Source organism: Musca vetustissima, unplaced genomic scaffold (assembly GCF_032173495.1).
Source record: "Musca vetustissima isolate MV318-11 ecotype Yass unplaced genomic scaffold, APGP_CSIRO_Mvet_v1 utg315474, whole genome shotgun sequence".
Lineage (NCBI taxonomy): Eukaryota > Metazoa > Arthropoda > Insecta > Diptera > Muscidae > Musca > Musca vetustissima.
This window is the reverse complement of record NW_026886693.1, coordinates 29,549-53,530: the sequence shown is the minus strand read 5'-3', so window position 1 is coordinate 53,530 and position 23,982 is coordinate 29,549. Positions and strand designations below refer to the sequence as shown.

The following is a 23,982-nucleotide window of genomic DNA, read 5'->3' as shown; positions in this document are numbered from 1 at the left end:
GTAAATGTACTTTTATAAATTCTAATAAAAAATTGAGTTAAAATCTTATATGATTATTTTAAAATTCGTGATAAAATTTTGTATCTTTTGTAAACAATTGTGAGTGTTTGTGTGTATATACCAGCTGGCACCCATTTGAAATGATCTCAAAGCCAGTGTAAATAACCATGGTATAATAATAAAAGGTAACAGCAAGTGTTGTTGTACAACAATCGAAACAACACGACAGAGGGGTCACAAAGAAATTTTCAGCCCATTGTGTAAAAGCAACAGGGCTGCTACAACAACAACAACAACCACAAAGAAATTTTGATTTTGTAAGTACTACTAGTGTCATCGACACATGAGTAGAAATGTAAACAAAAACAAATAAAAAATATGTATACATACATATTTTGATGTTTAAATTTCAATTCAAATACTTTTTGCAAACGGACAATTCGATTTCAACGAAACCTCATACATCGTATTATCTTTACCAAGCATAGATCAAGTAAGAAGATGTGACCCGTTGGTCCATTCCTTCTGGTACCTCCTCCACAAACGGTCAACATCTTCATCATTTGTAAATCCAACATCAGGAGTATGGAACGTCCGATGTGAACCAAGCGTTGCACAACCCATTTTCTTTACGAAGTCTAGATTATGTCCGAAGATGGGTCCCGTTGATCCACTTCTTCTGATACCTCCTCCACAAATGGTCAACATCTTCAATATTTGTAAATCCAATATCAGGCGATGGGAATGTTCGATTTGAACCAAACTTTGCACTACCAAGCCTAGATCAAGTAGGAAGATGAGACCCATCGGTCCACTATTTCTGAAACCTCCCCCACAAAATGGTCAAAATTGTGCTAAAAATTAATTTTATAATAACATGCAAACGGACTATCCGATTTTAATGAAACTTTGTACAACCTATTATCTTTACCAAGCCTAGATCATGTAGGAAGATGGGACCCATTTGGTCCTCTGCTTCTAGTACCTCCCCCACAAATTGTAAAAATTTTCAATATTTATAAAGGCAAGAAGATGGGACCCGTTGATCCACGTCGTCTGGTACCTCCCCCACAAATGATAAACATTTTAAATCCAATTTCAGGCGAATGGAATGTCTGATTGAACCGAACTATGTACAACCTATTATCTTCACCGATTTCTTTGCAAAAAAAAAATCAAAATTTGTATTTTTATATTATATTTAATTCATTTTTTTTTTGAAAAAACGTTTGACAAAAGCACAATACAATGACAAAATGTCAAATGTTGAATTTGACACTAATAGAACGTACGAACCAAATCATCTGGGACTTGCTGTTACCTTCCATAATTTATTTTCAGGATTTCGTAAATCCACATCATATACAATTTTAGAAACAATCCTCTGTAAATGACCATCGCTGATTGGCAGAAGGCATAAACAGTTTAGATGTTATGAAATTTATAATCTAGCCTTCTTCTCTAAGACCCCAACCAGATCCTAGGCTTTGTCAAAAATCTGACATGGCTAAAATAACCATTTCTCCGCTCTCCTTCTCTCGCTATCTTTTTCCTTGCTCTTCCACTCTCTCTTCCCTTTGCAGGTAAAAAATGATGATCACAAAAGATCATTAGTCTCCGAGCGTTGTTTAAAATAAAAGACGCTGAAATTTATTTTTGTTTGGTAAATGTCGCATTAATCATGCTCACAAATCCAGTGGATTATGTTTGGCGTATACGCTAGAGAATTGGCATTTAATATGGAATGGATTTCGAAAATATATACGCAGTTTTATTATACCATGCGTTCTTCAAATGTACTTTCAGTCATACGCGTCGGCCATAGTCGTACGATAAATTGCACTGTGTGAAACGTCATATTAATTTTTGACATTTCAGAGATTAGTGGCAACACTGTCAGGAACATTTAGTACACATAATTTAGAACCCCAGCTTTTTAAAATAAAATTTAATTCCTTTAGTTTCCTATTTGCACTTTTTTGTTTAGCATTTTTTCATGTAAACTGAGTTTATGAAATTATTTTGTTCCCCATATTACAAACAATTGACAAGTTGCAGAACAACAATAATTATTGAGTATATTTGTAGAATAGGAAGTGTTTTTGGTGTGATAAAATGGCATTTCGTTCGCGTTTACAAAATAATAGTGGTGGTAGTTCAATAGAACAGCTCGAAATTGAAATGTGTTCGCCTTCATCGTCGCCTCCAATACCTGTTTCTCCAGTGTGTACGACTATTTTACCACGAAAATTAAGGTTTGCATCACCTAGTCGAGACGAGGACGACGAAGGAACAAGTGGCAGTGATGATAGTCCGTTTAAGACGAAGTCTGACAACAACAATGAAAGTGACAAAACTCCAACAACAATGTGTATATCGCCACCATACCGCAAAGTACGTGCCTTGAGACTCTTTGACACGCCTGCAACACCGAAAACTATTTTGGAACACTGTGGTCCTGCTAAAAACGGTGAGACTTTTTGTTTCAACTTGTAACAAAATTACAAAGCGAAATTGTTGTTTGCGGGATTGATTTTTTTACCTTTGATTATTGGAAATTTTTACGACAGTCCCAACTTCATTACTTAATAATGTATTTTCGTAAACATAATCCATAAAACCTTTTTGTAAAGGGTTTTGATACCATTATTTAAAAATGAATACAAATAAAAAAATATTTTTGTGTTTTTGTCAGTTTTTATAATATGATATTTGATATTTTATATTATATTTTCAGAACAATCTTCCGCAAAAGCTTTAAATCACTTATCACTGGCTGCAGCTTCAGATATTACCAAACGACAGGAATCACTTTTTCTTAAGACAGCTGAAAGACCACGATCGCTACCATTACACAATCGTGCCTTGGACAATGTTATGCAACAGCAAACAGCTAATGTAAATCCATTTACACCCGATAGTAAGTTGGACAAAAATATACTAACTGTGTATATGATGCTAATACAAATTTGAATTGTCTTCTCTAGGTCTTATGGCCCATAATAAAAAACGCTGCAGAACTCAAATTGGTCGTGAGAATTTAAGTAACCGCTCACTGCAAATGTTTCTAAATAGCGATGAGGATATGAACAATGATAATGAGCAATCATCGGAAATGCATCAAGCTCCCAAAAGACTGGCTTTACAAGATACTAACATCAGCCGATACAAAAAAGAATTTGTTGAATTATCTGTAATTGGAATTGGTGAATTTGGAATGGTTTATCAATGCTTAAATCGTTTAGACGGTTGCATATATGCAATTAAAAAAAGCATTAAGCCTGTTGCTGGCAGTTCATTTGAGTAAGTTGTACAGTTTTATTTACATATACAGAGTGTCAAAAAAAGAATTTTGGCTCCATACAAGTTTGACAAAATTCCAATGTATGTATGTGCCTAAAGCCAGCATATCAAAGAAGTCAAATGAATTATGTATTATGGAATAATTTTGTGTGTATATTCCGATCTTCCAATTTTGCAATATACAGTGCGAAGGACATATTGGTCTTCAAGTTTGGTCAAATAAGTCAAATTCAAATTCGCCGAAAGTGCCACATACGGAGTAGCTTCGGCATTTGATAGGGAACATTCGGCAACTATCAGTCTGTTTGGAATTCAGTTCCTCCAAAGGTTCTATTTTGTTTTGTTTTAATGTGCATGTTAGATGCATATTTTAGGAGTAATTCATTGTGACCATGTCAATGGCATGTAAAAAAAAAATCGAAAATATATTTTACATATTTAGGATGTAATATATTTATTTCATTTTGAGGAGGGTCATAATTTAACATCTGTTCAATATCGCATATTTCTTCTCATTATTCGTAGTTTCTTTGAAATCTTTGAACAGAATATTTCAGAAAAACTAATTTTAAGTGATGATAAGCTCACTGGAACAATTTTTGATGATAAAAATTATGTGCAAAACGTATCATCTATTGGAAGGCATTTAAGAGATAAATCCCGACGGTCAACAGCAATTCCTCCTCTCTTAAAAGTGTGTGCAGCTCTAAGGTCCACAATGTCGGTGGTTTTGACAGAAATTGTCCGGCTAATAGAGGAAAAACTGTGTATAATTTAGATTGTTTCCAAATAAACAGAAGAGGAAAATGGGGAAGAATAATGGGTCGTTATGGAAAGCAACAAAACTCCAGTTATGATTTCAACTGGCAACGCCACTGGAATAAATTGAATAGTGGAATATTTTTTTGAGGATGAAAATGATGTTCAAGGCGTGACATCTATTAGAAGATATTTAAGAGATAAATCCATTAGAACTACCATCAGTTCTTTGAGTAGATGCTTATGTTTAATCAACTGCTCATTTTAGCTTGAAGGTGTATTTTCGGCTACCAAAAGATGCGGTTGTGTACTTAGTTGAAGGCTTAAACCATGCTTTCCGAAAAGCCCGGTGGTCAACAGGAATTCCTCCTCCTCTCTTAAAAGTGTGTGTAGCTCTGAGGTTTTTTTCGGAGGCAATGACTTCAACCTTGGCATGGCTCAACCCACAATGTCGGTGGTGTTCGCCGAAGTTGTCCGGCTGATAGAGGAAAAACTGTGTAAAATTTTAATTGTTTTAAATTAACAGTGGAGGAAAAAGGGAAGAATGCATTTTTTTTCATTCGCTTTGGTTTGACCATAAGTCCGCACGCCGCGTGCTACATTTGGGTGAGCTTCCATCCGGGCAATTAAGACCTCAAATTGTTCTTTTGTAGGCTTAAGTTATTATTGTAAAACAGGACTGAACAGCAAGAGATTAAAAGAAACCTTCTACTGTATAATTTCAAATTTGAGGGTAAGGTTTTTTTTTTTTGGCGAATATGGTTCGATATATACATAACTCCAGGGTTTAAAATGCTAGCGCCAAAATTGCAAAATTTTTGTGATGCTGCATTTTAAACCCTGCATAATTCATAATAATTCTATACATCTTATTATAGGCTTTCTAAATCATGTTCCTCAGATTTTATTCCTTTAGGAGCCATTTTTCGTATGCATGATCGCTCCCTGTCACTATTATTGCTGTTGCTAACCCCGATTTTTCTGATGTTGCTACTGAAGGACTGTCAGGACATTTCTCTATTGGATGTTGTTGTGCGATGCAGATGGAATTTCAGCACTTCCCATCTCGTTGTTGGTCGTTTTTCGCCTTTCACCTTCCTCTGCCAACTTGATTCTTAGCCTATTCAATGTGGGCAACTTATCCCTTGCTTCTTAGTTGGCCGAAAGATCTCGACAAACTTGCTAGAAGCATGATAACGTACAGCTCCTCTTGCAGCTTAACACCCATTTCTGCCAACTTTTCGACTAACGACATAAACTTATCTCTGAATGTCTTCATTTTCGCCCATGCGCATGACCAGTAATTTTTTAAACAGGGTGACTTTTCTGACTGTTCTTTTTGGCCTGTGCAGAATTTCCCATGCTTTAGCCGACGTTTTACAACTTTTGATGTAGGGTATCTGACCCGGGGTGACACTCAAAATTATTGTGGCCAGTGCCTTCTCGTCCTTCTTTAGCCAGATTTGATCCCCGTTTTGGGGTTTCGTGCTACTCTGACTTTACTCGTAAAACACCGGCGAATGCACTTAATAAACTGGGCGAATACTTATTACAAACTGGAAGACTATACCTTATGAACTGACATTACTTTCCATAACTGACAGATGTTTTCTACGTTACGTCTTCTTTCATACGTTTGCATTTTATTCTGATGCATCGATTAACTGTCAATGTGGTTAATTTTACTTGAATTCGATGTGCAAAGTTGCCAACCATGTAAAATATGATAAATAAACATTTTACAGATGATCGTGGTCTAGATCATGATTAATCCAGGGGGAAGAACAAATAGATGCTGCTTGTACTGATTAGGGTTTGGGAACTCCCGACTTTTTTCATTCCAGGGAAATCCGGAATTAAAAATTTTCATTCCCGGGACTTTTCACAACATTTGTAAGTAAAAATATAAAAGGGCAGCAATGATATATTATTAATTAAATAATAAATTATTTTAGTATGTTTTTGGCAAAACATTGTATTGAGAAATATTTGTGCATATTAACATATAGGAGGTGATGCAAATGTGGTATAGCCATTTGTTTTTAGATTGCCAAATTTTTATTTTTTATCCGATTAAATTAAAATTTTTCGCTTAACATGTATCAATTTGAAAATAATATTATTCTAACAATTTAAGAGATATTTGAGAAAATTCCATTATAAGTGCAGGCAATGTGGTATACCACATGATGTTAATGTGATATAGTATAATTTTCACTTCCAATTGATATCATATATAATGTATTGTTTTTAATGAATGCGAATTAGCTCGAGATTTATGTCTGTTAAGATTTTTAACGGATACGTCGAGTGGAACTTTAATTTTTTTATATAGTAATGTCTACACATGGCAATATTTAATTTTTGTATGGAAAAGTTGTTAAAACTCATAACCTTTGTTTTTCATCCTTGTGATTCATGGTAGGCACTCGTAGGGGACAAATGTTTCAAATAGTAATGATATTTTGTCTTGTGCTGTTGTTTTTTTTTTTTTTTTTTGATGCAGACTCAAGGTATACCGCATTACCTGCACTTGTGTTTACTGAATAAACGTATAGTTTTTTCTTAAATTGTGAAATATGTGGTCAATCGCGCATATTATTTGATTTTTAGTACTTACTTATTATTTTAATGCTTTAATAATAAAGATTAAAATACATCTGTAGAACAAAAAAATATTTTTAAACTTCAACCGAAAAAAGTCAATTTTACAAAAAAAAAAAAAAAAAAATAGTTTTTGCTACTGACTCACAACTTGAGTTAAATAAATTAAACAGCTCATTGCTATCTTATTTTTGGAGAACAGCAATCTATAGAACATGTTTCAGTTATTCTAAAATTTTCAGTTTACAAAAAAGTGACTATACCACATTACCAACCTATATCACATTTGCATCACCTCCTCTACATATGAAGAATTTGTTATTTATGCATTCAGCAGGTTGCTTGATATATATACTGTTTCTTATGTTGATGTCAAAATTTTCATCAATTGAATATATTCTCCCACATTTTATGGACTTTTACTCACTTTATACGAAACTTATTTCTTTTGAAAAAAAGACTACTGTGACAAGATTTTGATCTTATAGGGGTTGACTTTGCAACCACAACATTTACATTTGAGTATTTTAATCACTACTAGATGACCAGATTCCACTTGAAAATCTAAATAACTTCCTCATACACCTTTGCAATTTTTTTTTTTTTGCAAATCCGTATTCCCCAAACTATCTGAGCCTTTTAAAACCCCAGTTGAGATATTAAGTTTAAGTCACGGCGGTCACTTATTTCTTTTTGTCACTTATTTTTGTTTGTTGATCTTACAATGTTTTCAAGACAGCATGAATAATAATTTAAATCAGGCATGATTGCAGCAAAGGAACCCATCTATAGGGCATTAAGAATAAATTTTATCATGACATCCGCGTTACCTGAAACAGTTGCTACAATGTGAATTTCAAAAAATTAATTAAATTTCCAATTTTCGAATAAAAACATACCTACTGTTTTGCATAATGTATTTCATTTATTGGCCTAAAGGCTTCGTTATACATGTAAACATTTAAATAAAATAAAAAAATAAAAACAACCGATAATGTTACGATTTTTTAGAATTTCTAAAAAGTATCCGAAAACGTTCCTATTTTAAAATGTTCCTTCAGAGGTTTTTTCCCGAATTTTTGCAGAACATCAAAAGTTCCTTTATATTACACGAGTTTCGTGATAAATTAGTTTAGAATTCGCAAAGAAACTCGAATGTTCCTTCCGATTTTTTTTTTCAGCCAAACTTTCCGAATTCGTGGGCCCTTTAAACAATTTCGGCATCAGAATCGGAAACTTTGTATTCGTTCCGAAACATGGAACAAATTGTTAGTTAGATTTTTACACAAGGTTCTTCATATTTCGCATTTCTATCGTTAAAAAGTTAAAATTATTGACAAATATTATGAAATTAAATTACAATGTCAGAGGTGGTCCGTCCGAATCAGAGAGGAAAATGACATACATTTGTATTTACATCACATATTTGATTTTATAAATTTTCTTAATTTTTATTCCCTTATATAATTTTGGATTGACCTTGCCTCTTTACAGGAAACAAGCACTTAATGAAGTATGGGCCCATGCGGTTTTAGGAAAACACGATAATGTCGTCCGTTATTATTCTGCCTGGGCTGAAGACAATCATATGCTGATACAAAATGAGTATTGTAATGGCGGTAGTTTACAATCTTTACTACAAAAACGTTGTTTAGTAGAATCCGAACTCAGGATACTTCTACTGCATGTGGCCGAGGGATTGCGTTATATACATTCCAATGATTTAGTCCACATGGACTTAAAATCGGGAAATATATTTTTAACTAAAGTTCCTTCGGTACATAAGACAGCAATGCCACCACTTACAAAGGAGTGTTATGAAACCGGCATGGATGGCATTTATGAAGAATTAAGTAACTCGGAATGGTTAATTACGTACAAAATTGGAGACTTGGGACATGTTACATCGGTTAAAGAACCATGTGTGGAGGAAGGTGATTGCCGTTATCTGCCAAAAGAAATACTCGAAGATGATTTTTCGAATTTATTTAAAGCCGACATTTTTGCTCTTGGCTTGACGCTGTACGAGGCTGCTGGTGGTGGTCCATTGCCGAAAAATGGCCCAGAATGGCACGATCTAAGAAATAACAAAGTACCCGATATTCCAACCTTAAGCAGAGAATTTAACGACTTAATAAAAATTATGACACATTCTGATCCAGAGAAAAGGCCATCATCTACGTCGATATTTAATCATTCGTAAGTAGTAACGTATGCAGGTTTTGCCATTGAAAATATAAATTAGGCTATATTCCGCTTCCCAACATTCTCAAATATTTTAACATCTAGGAAACAGATGCAAAACTATGCACTTCAATAATAATTAACTTTTGTTAGTTTGTGATTTCTCAAACTAACAAAAGTGTACGATTATAACAAGCCCATAATTATTATTTGCCTTATAATATTATGATTTGTTTTTATTTATTTATTCTAATAAACGTTTTCCTCCTCACTGCAGCGTTCTGAATTCTCTGGAATCAAAAAGCAAAGCACAACTCAGCCAGGAATTAACAATTGAAAAACGTAAAAATGAAATACTTTTACGCAAGCTGAGAGAAGCACGAAAAACAATCAAGGCATATGAACAAAATGCAAAAAGTAAGACAACGTAGTTTATATTTTTCTCTAGTTGTGTAATGTAGTGTTTTTCTTTGCAGGTCATCAACACTCTCACTTTAATAGTCCCCAAAGGTTAACAGATCAGCGCTGTCTTCGCTCACTTACGCGTAAGAAACACAGCACACCTAGTTTGAACAGCAAATTGGAGAGCCTGCGAGACCGCAATAAAAATGTTATTAACAATTTTAAGTACTAATAATTTGTTACTACTGTCGATTTTTTATATTTATTATATAATGTAATTAATTTAATTTGAATTCTTATTTTCATTTCGTTCATTACAATATGTGAATTTTTGTCAAACAATAGCTTTTACCATGTATGCGTATATATTTTCTCATAAACATAACAAAAATTAGCCTGCCTATTCGTTCAGAATATGAGATTCCTAATTTGTATTAGCTTTTATTAATATATGTGTGCATATGCATTACATAGAAGTTATATGCTCTTTTAATGGCCGATTTCATTAAAATGGGACATATTAACAACAAAAAAGGGAGGTTGTTTCTGTAAATACAAATATTAGTTTCGTAATTACCACTATATATTTATTTTTCGTTTTAGTGATACAAATTGTTCCGCTTATATATATTTCTTTTTTTGTTAAAATAACAAAAAATTGCATTATCTTGTCTTCTCAATTATCCAAATATGACTGTAAAAAAGTATTTGAATTTTAAAGTGTTTTCGAAATTGATATCAAATATTTGTTAAGCTTTTTATAAATAAATAAGATGAAACAAAAAACAAATATTTACGACATTATCTTGTATGTATATGGGAAACAGGCTTAGAATGAAAACTAAGCAACACACAAAACTCGCAAGACTTGACACAATGCATTATTTAACAAATTTGTCGAAAAAAATATGTTGGCGACGCTTCTCATTACAGAGGCATAGATCAAAAGGATCATGTTGGATTTTTTTGAGAATGTACTGTACTATCTTAATGCTTTTCTGCCTTACAACGTTTGCCTACATTCCGACGTGACGTATACAAATATTCAACTAACCCACTAGGGCAAAATGTTCTGTACGGTCATATTACCAAATACCTCGAATCCGTCTATACAAGTAACTCCACACATTCGAGGAACAAAATTGAAAATAACATTTTCCTAAATATAGAAAAAAAATTATAATTTCTTTCAACTTTGAAAATTTGTACGCTCGACGTAATTCGGAAAGATTCATATACAGCCTTATTCTGGACATAAATTCACCGTGAATTTGTTCGCTCTTCCCTTCCATTGTGTGAGGATCTGTTTATCCAGAAAAACATATTCAGCATTATTCTGGATAATCGCTAAGGAGAGATCTCGCTTGTGAAAATGTTTTTCTTTCACATTCTCGAATCAAAGATTCGAGATGCAGAATCGAATTTTCGAAAAGGGTGGTTGTAAAATAGTGGTGTGAAAAATAAAGTAAAGAGTAAATGCTCAGAGAGTAAAAGAGAAACCGCCATATGAATTGACTTACAAAAAGAGAACGCAGAGAACGACCTTATTGATACATGTAAACAAGGGCACCAGTTCCCATGCTTGCCCAGCATTATTGTAAAAAGATTCGTGTTGCCATTGTAGTTTAATTTTGTAATATTTTTCAATATTTTATTTATTGATTTTTTTATAACAATATAAATGTAAAATATCAAGAATCCGCTGCAAAACTAATTTGTAATTAACTTCTTTTTTTGTTTTTTTTTTTTGAGTTTACCAGGACACCCAATGCTCAGTATATATCCAAGAAAGATATTGACAGCAGAGTTTAAAAGACACCAACGAACGCAGATTTAGTCTGTTGAAACAGAATATAGTATATTTCTTTTTTTTTGAAGTAGACGATCTCCTGCCTAAAAACAGCACTAATGACATGCACAGGCGTTTTTTTTTTTTTTTTTTTTTGATACTCGGAAGAACATTGCGCTTCAGTTGTAGACACTTCTGTCGCGTAATTCCTTGAATTCGTAGTAGACATGGCATTAACTTGATTTGACCAAATGGTTGTCTGAAACTAGATCATATAGAACATCGTTATTAAACATGACCTTAACCAATTCTTTCGAGGTGAGCCACATGTCTCTATATTTGGGAGGTAGTTCCTGGGCGAGGGTGTATATTACATGTGTCGGCGTAGATTTGAAAACCACAAGACATCGACTCACCAGATCACTTTGGAGAATCTCAATTTTTTTATTGGCGTAGTTTGGAGCATGCGCTGTGGAAGTTCTTCCATATTCTAACTTAGGCCTGACGACACTTTTGCTAATGTTCAGAGCATTTTTAGGATGCAGGTTGGCCGATTTTTAACATATGCAAAGGATCTAGCTGGATAAACTCCAGTATCCAATTAATCTTCAAGTAGTTTTCCCTTTATCATCAAATTGCAACATTTCCTAAGGACAGAAATTAGTACAATGGGTCTGAATATCAGCTCATGGTTCTTATTGGGATTAGGAATGCCATTGAATTGAGTTCAATGGCATTATTAGTTGCCGTAAGAATAGCCTATTTGGGTGTTGAAGACGCCCAGTATCAAAACCTCTCATTTGTCTTCTAAAATGTCAATAAACTGTTCATTTCATTGGTTAAGTCTTCCACTCTTATCGCCGGGGGAAGTAAAAAGATGAAATATGAAAATTAGGATATTGGTTAAACGTTTTAGCAATAATCGCATCGTACTCCGTATTATATACAACCTTAGCAATTTTAACGTGTCTTTTTAGAGCAATGGCCACACCTCCGCAACTATCCGGTCTACATTTTTGAATCAAATTATAATTTATCATTTTATTTGTACTATTTGCTGCGATGTCAACATTGAGTTATTGCAGAGGAATTCCATATATTGCTTATTAGCATGAAAATACTGAATATTATATTGTAAGATTTTCAGACCCATGATTGTAGGAGGAGGACTTTCCTTCCGACCAACTGCCAGTAGATACACCGCAATTATGCAACCTGTCGGAGAAGTGGTTAACAGTCATGCATAAATTTTAACAATTCACAAGTCACCTTCTCGAGCTCCGATAATCTTTGAGTCTCTCTAGGAAATATAGGGGCTGTCGAGGACGGTTGACCAAACATTCTCTGGTGCATTTTAGCCAACGGGGCATGCACGTATATCTTCTTTGGCACCTTCACAACAGAACTGTAGGTATATGGAGGCATAATAGTATTTACAACGTCCACTTTCGCAGCATTTCTAACATTTCTACCCATCGTACGCCCTTCAGTTAACTCCGGATAAGTTGAATTTTCCCCATAAAGATTTTGGACTTCCCTTTTCGACATTTTCTTATTCATAATTTTATTTGTTTCCACTTCCTTCCTCCAAACTGTATACTTCCTTCTATCAGTGGCCATATGTCCTTCCTTGTTACACAAAATGCATTTTACCACATCACATTTTCCATCACATTTACCCTCGCCCAAACCACATCTTAGACATCTGTCTTGAGATCTGCATCTCAATCTGGTATGACCTGGGGTGCCCCATTTGAAGTATTGTCTTAAAGCCGGATAGTATTTATCTACCACAAGAACTGTGAAATTGAAGATAACCCGTTCTGGGTGAACATCACCATAAAATTCAATTTTTATAGATTCAGTTGTAATTGAATTACTTAGGCATTTCGGGTCCCTTTTAATAAATCTTTTGACTGGTGCAATTTTCCTAGAAGATACATACCACCTAAGATGTCTTCCTCAGACCAGCATAAAGGAACATCCCTGATTACACCAAGGTCTCTATAAAATTCCTTGGAATAAATGCTCTTAATTTCCTCTCCTTAAGATCACTACTATTAACAAAGCCAATGGGGAAATACCTGGTAAATTGGGTAAATACCCATTTGTAGGTATTATTTGGGTATTTACTATATTGAATCGGTAATACCAAGGTGTATTTAATAAGGTGTATGCATCACCTACAACAACGAACATTTTGGAAAAACAACATTGTTATAGAAATTAAATTGTCATGCTGACAATTAGTTTATGTGGTGAAGAATCAAAAACAAATAAATAATTTTGACAAAAGTTGTACAATTAAAGAAAAAATATATCGAAAATAGAAAATAAATACCTTTAAAATGTCCATTCTGGTCGGAAGCGCCATTAGTTTTATATTGCCGCCGATTTCCTGATAACAACCACGCATATTTTTCAAGAAATTCCGTACTACCCGAAAATCGGCTTCCAAAGCTGCCCTTCCAAATATAAAATTGAGGTGATTGCCCGGATCTTGGGGACAACTTCACTTGGAACCTACCCATATAAATAAAAAAAATAAGGTGGTTGGCGGGATCTCGGCAAAAAACTTCACCATCGACAGATTCTAATGCATGATACATATGCAACGGAATTTCTTATACAATCAAAATTACTTCTATATATTGCTTTCTCAACCTTTCTATATATTGCTTTCTGAAAAATAGAAGTAGGGGGCAAACATTCGCTGCAATTAAGATTTTCGCCTACGCAATAAATCTCCTTTTTTATGCAGAAATTTTGTCGGTGGTTAGCCTTGAACTAAATATCCCTAATTCATGCTATAGCCCATGAAAAAAATATATATCCGTTTGCAACTGTTTGAAATGATCCGCGACAGGGCTTTAAATTTTGTTCTTTGGGAAGTTAAGAAATGATTCATTCGTTCCAAAAACTATTCACCTTCGCATTTCTTTATAAAGTTTTAGAATTAAAAAAAAAACTATTTAAAAATGTGAAAATTAGATTCACAAACAAGAAGAAAAAACGATGAAACCATATGATTGTCACTTACTCCTTATTTAATACACCTTGAGTAATACAACATATTACGCCCTATATCCGGGTTCTGTTATCAAATCGATTTAGAATTGATAGTTCTACCATACTTTAAAGACTTGGGAAAATATCCGAGTATTTACCCAATAATAAATTCATTAATTGGCAAACCACTTGACATATTCGGCCAAAATTTGGCTTACATGTTTTTAATGTCAAAGCGAATATTGCTATGAAAAATGGGGTCACATGTACCGTACCTCCCGATTTAAGGTTTTTTGTCTATTAGACACATTTCACGACAAAATTGGCTGTAATTTGGCACAGAGAGTTCTCTTTGCGTACAAAATATCCACATATTTATGTATATGTGACAAATACATACATACAGTTGTTAGTTACAAAACAGAAAAAAATGTGTTTACAAATTTAAAACAATGTTTTCAGAACAAATTTATATAAAAAATGTTTTCCGAATATCTGTGAAAGCTGGAGAATGCAATCTTGCAAGGATAGGTAGCCGCCAAATGGTAAGTCATTCAATTTGTACTAATCTGTTAATAATAACTTTAAATATTTCCAGAAAGGGTGGTATTTTTCATGCAATGGCATCTTCATCAGGAAAATGAGCTTAAGCAACATCATTTTAAAAATGCTGAAAATATGCATATGGAAGTGAAAAACATTAGCGTCGTTTCTTAAAGGCAGATTTTTTTTAGAAGTGCTCAATCTTTTTTATTAAAGGAGAGATATTCTTTTATAAGAATGATAGTGTTCTATTTGTAGGTATTCTTATAGAGTTCGGGTCTTATAAGAGATCTGGAGGTCTTCTTATGAAAGAGCTGGTTGTCTTCTCATAGAAGAGCTGGATGTCTTCTCCTAGACGAGCTGGTGGTATTTTTATAGAAGAGATAGATATTTTTTTAAAGTAGATCTTCCTTTAGAAGAGTTTGTACGGAATAAAGATCTGGATGTATTTTTAAAGAAAAGCTGGAAGTCGTAAAGTGATAACTTATATTTTTATTTTGTACAATTTTTTTGGAATAACAATAGTTGGGACCACCACTACCAGTGCCTTTTATTTTGCGATTTACAAACGATGGACGAAGGTGGTGAATGGCAACAAGTGAGATACGCCAAGCCGCAACTTAACGTAAATGCGACTCACCAACCAACTCCGAGGTGGATGCCGTCATCAGACAGCTTGAAGAGAAGATTTTATTTTTGGAGAATCAAAATAAAGTGCTGACATCAGAACTTGCGTCTCTAAAAAATATGCAGAATGAATCTCCTCCGAGTGTTTCTTGATGAACATCGCCCGGATGTGATGATGATAGCAGAACTAAAATTGTCTGATCACCATAATCTTTATATAGATGGCTACAGTAGTTTTGTCCAAAGAAAAATGAGCGGACCAGGGGGTGGTACAGCTATTCTATTTAAGGACAATATTAAATGCGAGCAAGTGTTTGTTGAGTCAGGTTCAATTGAGGCCACCTGTGCTAAAATGTATTGACGCGACGGTACATTCATGTACCTTGTGTCTATGTATTGTAGACCACAGGTTGACTTTGATGCGACAGACCTAGAATTTCTACGAAATCTGCTTCTAGAGGGAGAAGTTATCGTAGGCGCTGACTTAAATGCCAGACATGCGAACTGGGGGAGCCATGTCACTTGCTCCAGAGGCAGAAAAGTTAATGACTTTTTACTTGCATGTCCTGATTTAATAGCTGTACCAACAAAAGGACCTACTAGGATACACAGAGACTCACATTTTTTTTTAGATTTCTGTTTGGTATCATTAGGAGTAGACGTATTTGATAATGACGGAAGAGGTATAAACACTCTAGACTGTAACTCTGACCATTTAGCCATAGAAATGCTGGTCAGTGGAATAACTCCTGAACGGAGAGACCGGCGTACACTCTATGACTACAGGAAGCTGAATAAGCGTAGGTTAAATGGGTTACTTTCTGAGGTTTTGCCATTGTGCCAGCTTCCCCCCGACAGAAATGTCGGCGTGGATGAAATAGACCAATGCGTGGGCTCAATGGCTAACGCATTTAAAAGGGCTATGGACGAAGCAATACCCAAAGTTGCCACAGGGCCTAGAGGACCGCGTAAACTCCCGGAACACATTTTGAGTTTCATTAGGAAAAAGAAGCGACTCCGTAGAATACTGCACCGTATGGGAAACCCGGAGCGGTATGATACTGTTAGAGCTGAAATCTCAAACCTCGATAGAATAATCGAGGGAGCTATCGCTCAGCACGAGAGAACGCACTGGACTTCATTCCTGAATGGAATTCAAATGAACGACAAAGTTTATGGCAGAGTCAAGGCAGCTGCGGGTATTAGGCACAAAGCTATTCCTGACCTTATTGATGATAATGGTGGTCTCGTGGTCCTTGACTTGGGAAAAGCGAACAAAATTGCTGATAGCATACAAAGTTCAGGGATTTCTCATGACAATGTAGATGATAGAGTCCATAGTGAGATCTCGAGCTTTGGAAGTCTGGTCCAATTCTCGTCTAATCTCTCGTCTGGCAATGCTAGTCTATGGCGCCAGCACAATTTTATATCCCCCGCTGATATAGGCTCGGCTCTTAGATATAGACCCAAAAAGAAGTCTAGTGGACCTGATGGTATCCCGGATATTGTTTTGAAGGCTACAGATGGGGTTTCTTGGCAAACTCTTGCAGTACTTTTCAACCATTGTTTTAACTTAGGTTACTTTCCTACTGCGTGGAAGACATCCATCACAGTCCCAGTGCTTAAGCCAGGAAAAGACCCCTCCAGGTTGGACAGCTACAGGCCAATAAGCCTCTTATCGGCATTTGGGAAGTTATTTAAGTACTTCTTGTTAAGAAATATCAATAATTTCTTAGAGGACAGAAGTATACTCCTAGATAGCCAATTTGGTTTTAGGAAAGGACTTTCTACCTCTCATGCTCTTACAGCCCTGGGCGGTTATGTGAGCAAAGGTTTAAATAATAGGCAAATAACAATAGCCGTTAGCCTGGATTTTGCGAAGGCGTTCGACAGTGTCTGGCATGAGGGTATAATATACAAGATGCATAGGCTAGGCTTCAAGCATAACGTCTGCAGACTTGTTTCTGACTTCCTAAGGGATAGGAAATTTAAAGTCAGGGTGAAAGATGCTTTCTCTACGTGCAGAGAAGTTAAAGCTGGAGTCCCTCAGGGGTCCCTGTTAGGCCCAGTACTCTTTAATATTTTCCTGTGTGACATCCCGCAACCGCCTGTTTGGGATCTGCTCCTTATTTATGCGGATGACATATTCATCGCAGCTGCAGGAGCACACGCAGAAAATACAAATATTCGGCGTAACAGGTACCTGGCTAGAATAGCCAACTTCTGTGAGAGATGGAGGCTTAATCTTAATGTCAACAAATGTGAGGGCATAACGTTTAAGGGACTCAAAAAACATCTCTATGCTAGCGCCAGAAGTTTTGAGGCAGCCATTTCTATCGCAGGGCAACAAATTAGAACGTCTGAGCAGATAAAGTACCTAGGGTAGTCTTCCACTCTAAGTTTAGCTTCATAAGGCATGTTGACTATATCTTAGCAAAGGCGAAGAAGATGTTTTGGGCTTACCAGCGCATAATAAGGGCTACTAATGGTCTTAGCCAAGAGATTAAGCTATTAATCTATAAGCAGATCATTAGGCCCATAATTGCATATGCGTTTCCTGTATGGTACAGCATCTCTTCCCATCAGATGAAAAGAATTCGGCAATGGGAAAGAGGGATCCTAAGATCTTGCCTTGGTATGAGACCCCGTCTGGACGAGGATGGCGTTTGGAGACAAGCTCATTCTTGTGAGCTCTATCAAAATACGCCCTTTGACAGAATAGACAAGTTTTTGGTTAGGAATGCGCTTAAATTTCTCGATAGAGCGTCATATCTAGAAAATAGCCTCGCTGCTGATAGCATAGCACAAAATGTCAATATAAATGAACTTATCGAGTCCCAACTATCAAGCTCCTAGTAGCCTGATAACGCTGGACAGAGAGGGTTTCCTGTATAGAAACGAAAGACCGTTTATCAACTCGCCCAGTAAACGATGAAGCGCCCACGTGGTATTCGTAAATAATTAGTCTGTAAATTTTTAGTATGTAAGATAGTTTTAAGTAATAACACAAAAAATGTTTATGAACTCCTTTTTTTAAATGATTCATTTTTTGGGAGAATTTTTTGTTTTTAGAGTTATAATCCACCTAGTTTTAATGATATTGTTACGTTCTTGGATTTTACTTAATCCCGTGTAGACGTTGTTTTATTTCCCGAGACAATTTGTATCAAATAAAACGCGGGTTCTTTCAGATTACGATTATTACAATGACTTTATTCACACAACTTTACTTTGCACTTTACTTCACACGACGGTTTCAATTCGCGATCTGATTCACAACTGACTAACTGCCTTTCCATTTCCTCTATTTATATGAGCCTTGCCTGTCACTACAGAAGTTTCTAGACGATCTGGTAACGCCTAGATTACGAACAATCTACCAATGCAACAAACACATACAAACTTACATTGAGTGAACAATAACAACAACACATACAAACTTACATTGAGTGAACAATAACAACAACACATACAAACTTACATTGAGTGAACAATAACAACAACACATATACAGGCGAGGGGGTAACAAAGAAAGAGGAATTAAGCGATCATCAATGATGACGTTTAACAAGAATTGTACGTCAGCAACAAAATAGACAATGAAAGAGGAAAGGGAAGGATGTAGAAAAATCTATATAGTAGTTGTTGTTGTGAAGTTATTTAAATAAACTGCGTAGTAGAAATTTACGTTACAATTCAAATTCTTAAATTAACGGAATTAATCTAAATTAACTTAAATCTAAAGTTATATTCGTAACATTGGCCCCCGCTTAAGCCTGTTCGTCCCGAATAGGCACAGTTCCCGTTCCGTAGGGGGTCAGCCGCTCCAAATGTACAACTTTCATCTTCGACCTGGGACTGTCGCTCCTCTGGATTCGATAAACGACGTCATTTATTTTCGTGACAATCTTGTAGGGTCCTTCCCAGTGTGTTTGCAATTTGGGGCATAGTCCTTTTTTCCGTTGTGGGTTGAACAATAGTACCAGTTGCCCTTCTTGGAACCCATCGGTATTTGCCGCTCGATCGTACCTTGCCTTCATGCGGTTGCTAACCATTTTTATTCGATGGCGAACTGCATCGTGGATTTTACTAAAAGAGTTCTGACTGTATTCTTCTTGGTTCACATCGTCTGGGACGATGATCAAGTTCCGGTGAGATTTACCGTCCTCACTTTCCCATTTGCGATGTAAGCATCCATCTATCATAAGTAGACTGTCCCACTGGGCCCAATAGGATTTTAAAAGAGGGCTTTCGGAAGTAATTTCTTTGCGACTAGGTCGCTTGCCCGTTTCTATGGCCGAAATTATTTTGCCCAGAATGGGATCTCTTCGTTGTTCCGTCGACCAATCTTCACCTGACTCAACCTGCAATAGTCGGACATCAACTATATTCTCTTTACTGTCAGCCTTTGAGCAATGCCTGCCTTCTACCTTGCATGGCCGACGAGACAGGGGATCAGCATCACCGTGTTTTCCGCCTTTTCTGTGCTCGATTCTGTTTAACGGTGACTCATTGGTGGACTGTTGAGCCGCTCTTCTACCATCTTTCGTTGGAGGTGGTGACGATGACCTGGATCGTTTGCGCTTAGCTCTGCATTCGCGCGCAATATGACCTGCTTTATCGCAGTTGTAGCATCTAACCCTGGACTTAGTCATCCCTACTAACTTTGCTTCTTTTATTACCCGCCTCATGGCGTCCTCGATCAAGTTAACGAGAGATTTGGGTTCGCAACATTCGGTCTCCAGTTGGCGAATCTTGTGGGTCTGGGGCTTAACAATTATTCTTGCCGTCTCTTGGGCAAGGGCAAACGACACGGTTTCGGCAAATGACGCTTTTGGTGACGCATATGTTGCACATTTAATCTCAGGGTCACGTATGCCATTCACAAAGGTTTCGATTTTAATACGGTCCACCAATGGGTGATTCTCTCCTGGATACACCATTAGCACCAAACGTTCCACCTCAGCTGCAAAGTCTTGCAACGTCTCGTTTGCCCTCTGCACTCTTCCCCTTAGTTCCAGGTAGATGAGGTACAAGAGAGAGGTACAAGGTAGATGTTTTGTTTATATTCGCCACTGTACTTACGTTCCAGTGCAGCAATAACATCTTCATAGTTGTTCCTAGAAGCGACAGGAATACTCTGTATAACATCAGCAGCACTGCCCTTCAATGCCAGAAGTAGTGCAACCGCTTTGTCGCTGTCGTTCCACGAATTTTCTAGAAGCCACTGTCTCGAACTGTAACTTGAAAACATTGAATGACGTAGAGCCGTCGAATACTGGAGGTTTGATTTTTAGTGCGTTATGAGGAACACGCACCGGACCACCTTTAATTTCCAGTTCCGACATTTTCTTCTCCAGATTCGTAAACCTGTGGTCGTGGGCCAGAAATTTCTCATCCACAGACAGAATCTTCTCGTTGACCGACTGCACTTTCATATCCAACTCTTTAATTTGGACTTCCACGGTTTCCACTCTCCTTCCAATAACTTCTGTAATTTTCTCGAGTTTTTCGTTCATTATTCTCGAATTTTCGTCAAACATTCTACAATTCTCCGCCTTGAGTTCATCTAACTTTCTGGAATTCTCTTCGAACATTCGTCTCGAGTTTTCTTCTGACTTTCTGGAATTCTCTTCGAACATTCGTCTCGTGTTTCTGGAATTCTCTTCGAACATTTTAGCCAGCATTTCTCTGAAATCGTCACCCCTGGCAGCTACTGACGAGACTTCCCCACCGTTGGATTCGCCCATTTCCGATAAATCCACTTCATCCTTACTGTCAAACTCATATGTATCGATGTTCATACCACGGCGCTCGAACTCATACAACAGACGTTTTTGGAGTTCAGCCTTGTTGCCAGTAGAGGACAATTCCAATTTATTCAGCTCCTTCTTCAAGTCTTCCAGGATCTACGAGATCCTTAAACTTCATCGTAGTACTATCGTAATCCCACTTCTGACACCAATTGTTACGTTTTTGGATTTTACTTAATCCCGTGTAGACGTTGTTTTATTTCCCGAGACAATTCGTATCAAATAAAACGCGGGTTCTTTCAGATTACGATTATTACAATGACTTTATTCACACAACTTTACTTTGCACTTTACTTCACACGACGGTTTCAATTCGCGATCTGATTCACAACTGACTAACTGCCTTTCCATTTCCTCTATTTATATGAGCCTTTCCTGTCACTACAGAAGTTTCTAGACGATCTGGTAACGCCTAGATTACGAACAATCTACCAATGCAACAAACACATACAAATTTACATTGAGTGAACAATAACAACAACACATACAAACTTACATTGAGTGAACAATAACAACAACACATACAAACTTACATTGAGTGAACAATAACAACAACACATACAAACTTACATTGAGCGAACAATAACAACAACACATATACAGGCGAGGGGGTAACAAAGAAAGAGGAATTAAGCGATCATCAATGATGACGTTTAACAAGAATTGTACGTCAGCAACAAAATAGACAATGAAAGAGGAAAGGGAAGGATGTAGAAAAATCTATATAGTAGTTGTTGTTGTGAAGTTATTCAAATAAACTGCGTAGTAGAAATTTACGTTACAATTCAAATTCTTAAATTAACGGAATTCATCTAAATTAACTTAAATCTAAAGTTATATTCGTAACAATATGCTTGCAAACATGTTGCAACATATGTATGTATAATTTTGATAAACTTAGAAAAATAGTAATATGCTAAGTACTTTTAAGTAATAATGTTAAATATAAGATATTGAATTATTGTATTAGTGATACGTTCGCAAGCAGTCATTTTGAGCAAGTTGATTCTGGCTGTTGGGCTCCCTTAAAGAAGTAGACCTTGTTTAGCTTGTAAGCAAAATGCAAACTGAGTTGCTGAATGCATTCATATATAAGTGATAATATTCATAAAGATGAAGAGAATGCCTTCCTATGGAACAGGGTTTCAGTTGTGCGACTGAAGTCGTAATTTGCAACCTTTTTGATGCTCTGTAACTCTGTTTGCAACTTTTTATGCTTTGTGTGACTTTTCGTTCCTGTTGTTCTTAGGTTATATTTTCTCTTCTTTGTGTGTAAATTCAAACTTATTTTGATTCGTCTACTTCGTTTTTGAGGTCCAAGGGTATCTGACATATTCTAGGAACAGTTTTATTGAGTATTTTACATTTCTGTGCGACTTTTTTTTCAAGGGAACGACTTTTTGTGCAACTTTTTTAAAATTCCCAACGGTAACACTGCTATGGAATAACTGAAGGCTTTAATTTAAAATGCTTATGTTGGTTTTGTTCTCTGTTCTTCTTTTATTTCTCAAATGAACGAAATGAAACACAAAACTTAAATAAACAAAACATTTTTTTGTTTTAATGACATTCAATAACAACAAAAACATTCATGTTGTATTTGACGTGCTCAGGTACAAAAAGCGCACTGTTAATGGCTGGCTGATGGCTAATGATTGGCTAAATGTAATTTTCTTCAAGTTTTGTATGTCACGGCGAATCATTTATTATTCGCCTTATTAACAATTTTGACATTTCATATTCCCAATTCGCCGATGCGGCTACCTTATATACCTTGATAAAATTTTTATAGTTGTTGCACCAACTACGTTGCCACATTTTCATTTATTTATTAGCTCAATACAAAGAAAGTTTCTATGGCTATTAATTTAATTTCATCTTTATTTACTTTGCAATGCAATCCATCACAAATGTATTAGAAATTAAATTATTAAAAATTAAATTAACTGAATGCCTTCCCCCTAACAATTTTCGCAGTGGGCTCTGATATTAGATTTTTTCCGAATTCTCTAACTTTTTCCCGAGTAATCTGTACATTCTCTAAAGGGAATTTGAATGTATTTTGTTAAAAACATTTCTGGTGAGAGTTTGCTCTATATTGTCTACTGTCTCGATTACTTTCTGCAAATACTTTGAAAAGAAAAAACGAAATGTTTGTATTTTTTTTTTGTTTTGCTTTATGTTTAGTTGTTGGCAAGCAGTCAAGGGGAAAATTTTAAATTGTAATTTGGAAAATAACAAAAAGATACAAAAATAAACATAATGTATATAATAAATTAAAATTTAAGAAGATTGTTGAAATTTAATATCGATTATGATCAATAAATGAAACACGTATAATACAGGGTGTTGACAGACTTTATTAATTACTCCGACTTTACACGTACATAACTGGCGAATACATTTTATAAATGAATTCTTATTACAAATTATATATATATACATTAGGATTCATTTATAGCCCATTAAAGGGCTTAAAACGAAATTCGGATATAGTCAAAATTTGCTTATAGTCCACAAAAATTGTGCAACTATAGTTGTGGACTATAAGCGAAAACTACTGTATGTATATAATTCCAGGGTTTAAAATGCTAACGCCAAAATAGCAAAAACGCCGAAAATTACAAAAAATATCGCATGTGAGCACGAATGCTACGAACTAACAAAGGTAGTCCTTTGCTGATTTAGTGTTAATGTCAATATTTTTAGGTGTAGATGTTTAAAGCTAATACTAATATTTTTGATGCTGCATTTTAAACCCTGCATAATTCATAATAATTCTATACATCTTATTATAGATTTTCTAAATCATGTTCCTCAAATTTTACTCTTTTATGACCCATTTTCCTTATGTATGATCGCTCCCTGCCACTATTATTATTGTTGCTACCCACGAATTTTCTGATGTTGCTACTGAAGGACTGTCTGGACATTTCTCTACTGGTGTTG

At 35.7% G+C, this 23,982-nt stretch overlaps 1 protein-coding gene across 1 annotated transcript; it reads left to right on the top strand.

The window, feature by feature from the left end:
- Positions 1 to 2,116: 2,116 nt before the first annotated feature.
- Positions 2,117 to 9,484, top strand: LOC133334180 (wee1-like protein kinase). Its single transcript, XM_061542475.1, has 6 exons — positions 2,117 to 2,452; positions 2,756 to 2,920; positions 2,988 to 3,303; positions 8,161 to 8,865; positions 9,128 to 9,277; positions 9,352 to 9,484. Exons 1-6 carry the CDS (start codon positions 2,182 to 2,184, stop codon positions 9,482 to 9,484), a joined length of 1,740 nt encoding a protein of 579 aa, XP_061398459.1. The 5' UTR covers positions 2,117 to 2,181.
- Positions 9,485 to 23,982: the final 14,498 nt, after the last annotated feature.

Bases quoted from the DNA above. Each gene is read 5' to 3' on its own strand.
- LOC133334180 (XM_061542475.1), top strand. From the start codon at position 2,182: ATGTGTTCGCCTTCATCGTCGCCTCCAATACCTGTTTCTCCAGTGTGT. The intron at 2,921-2,987 runs GTAAGTTGGACA...TGTCTTCTCTAG, and splicing joins AAATCCATTTACACCCGATA to GTCTTATGGCCCATAATAAA. The intron at 3,304-8,160 runs GTAAGTTGTACA...GCCTCTTTACAG, and splicing joins GTTGCTGGCAGTTCATTTGA to GAAACAAGCACTTAATGAAG.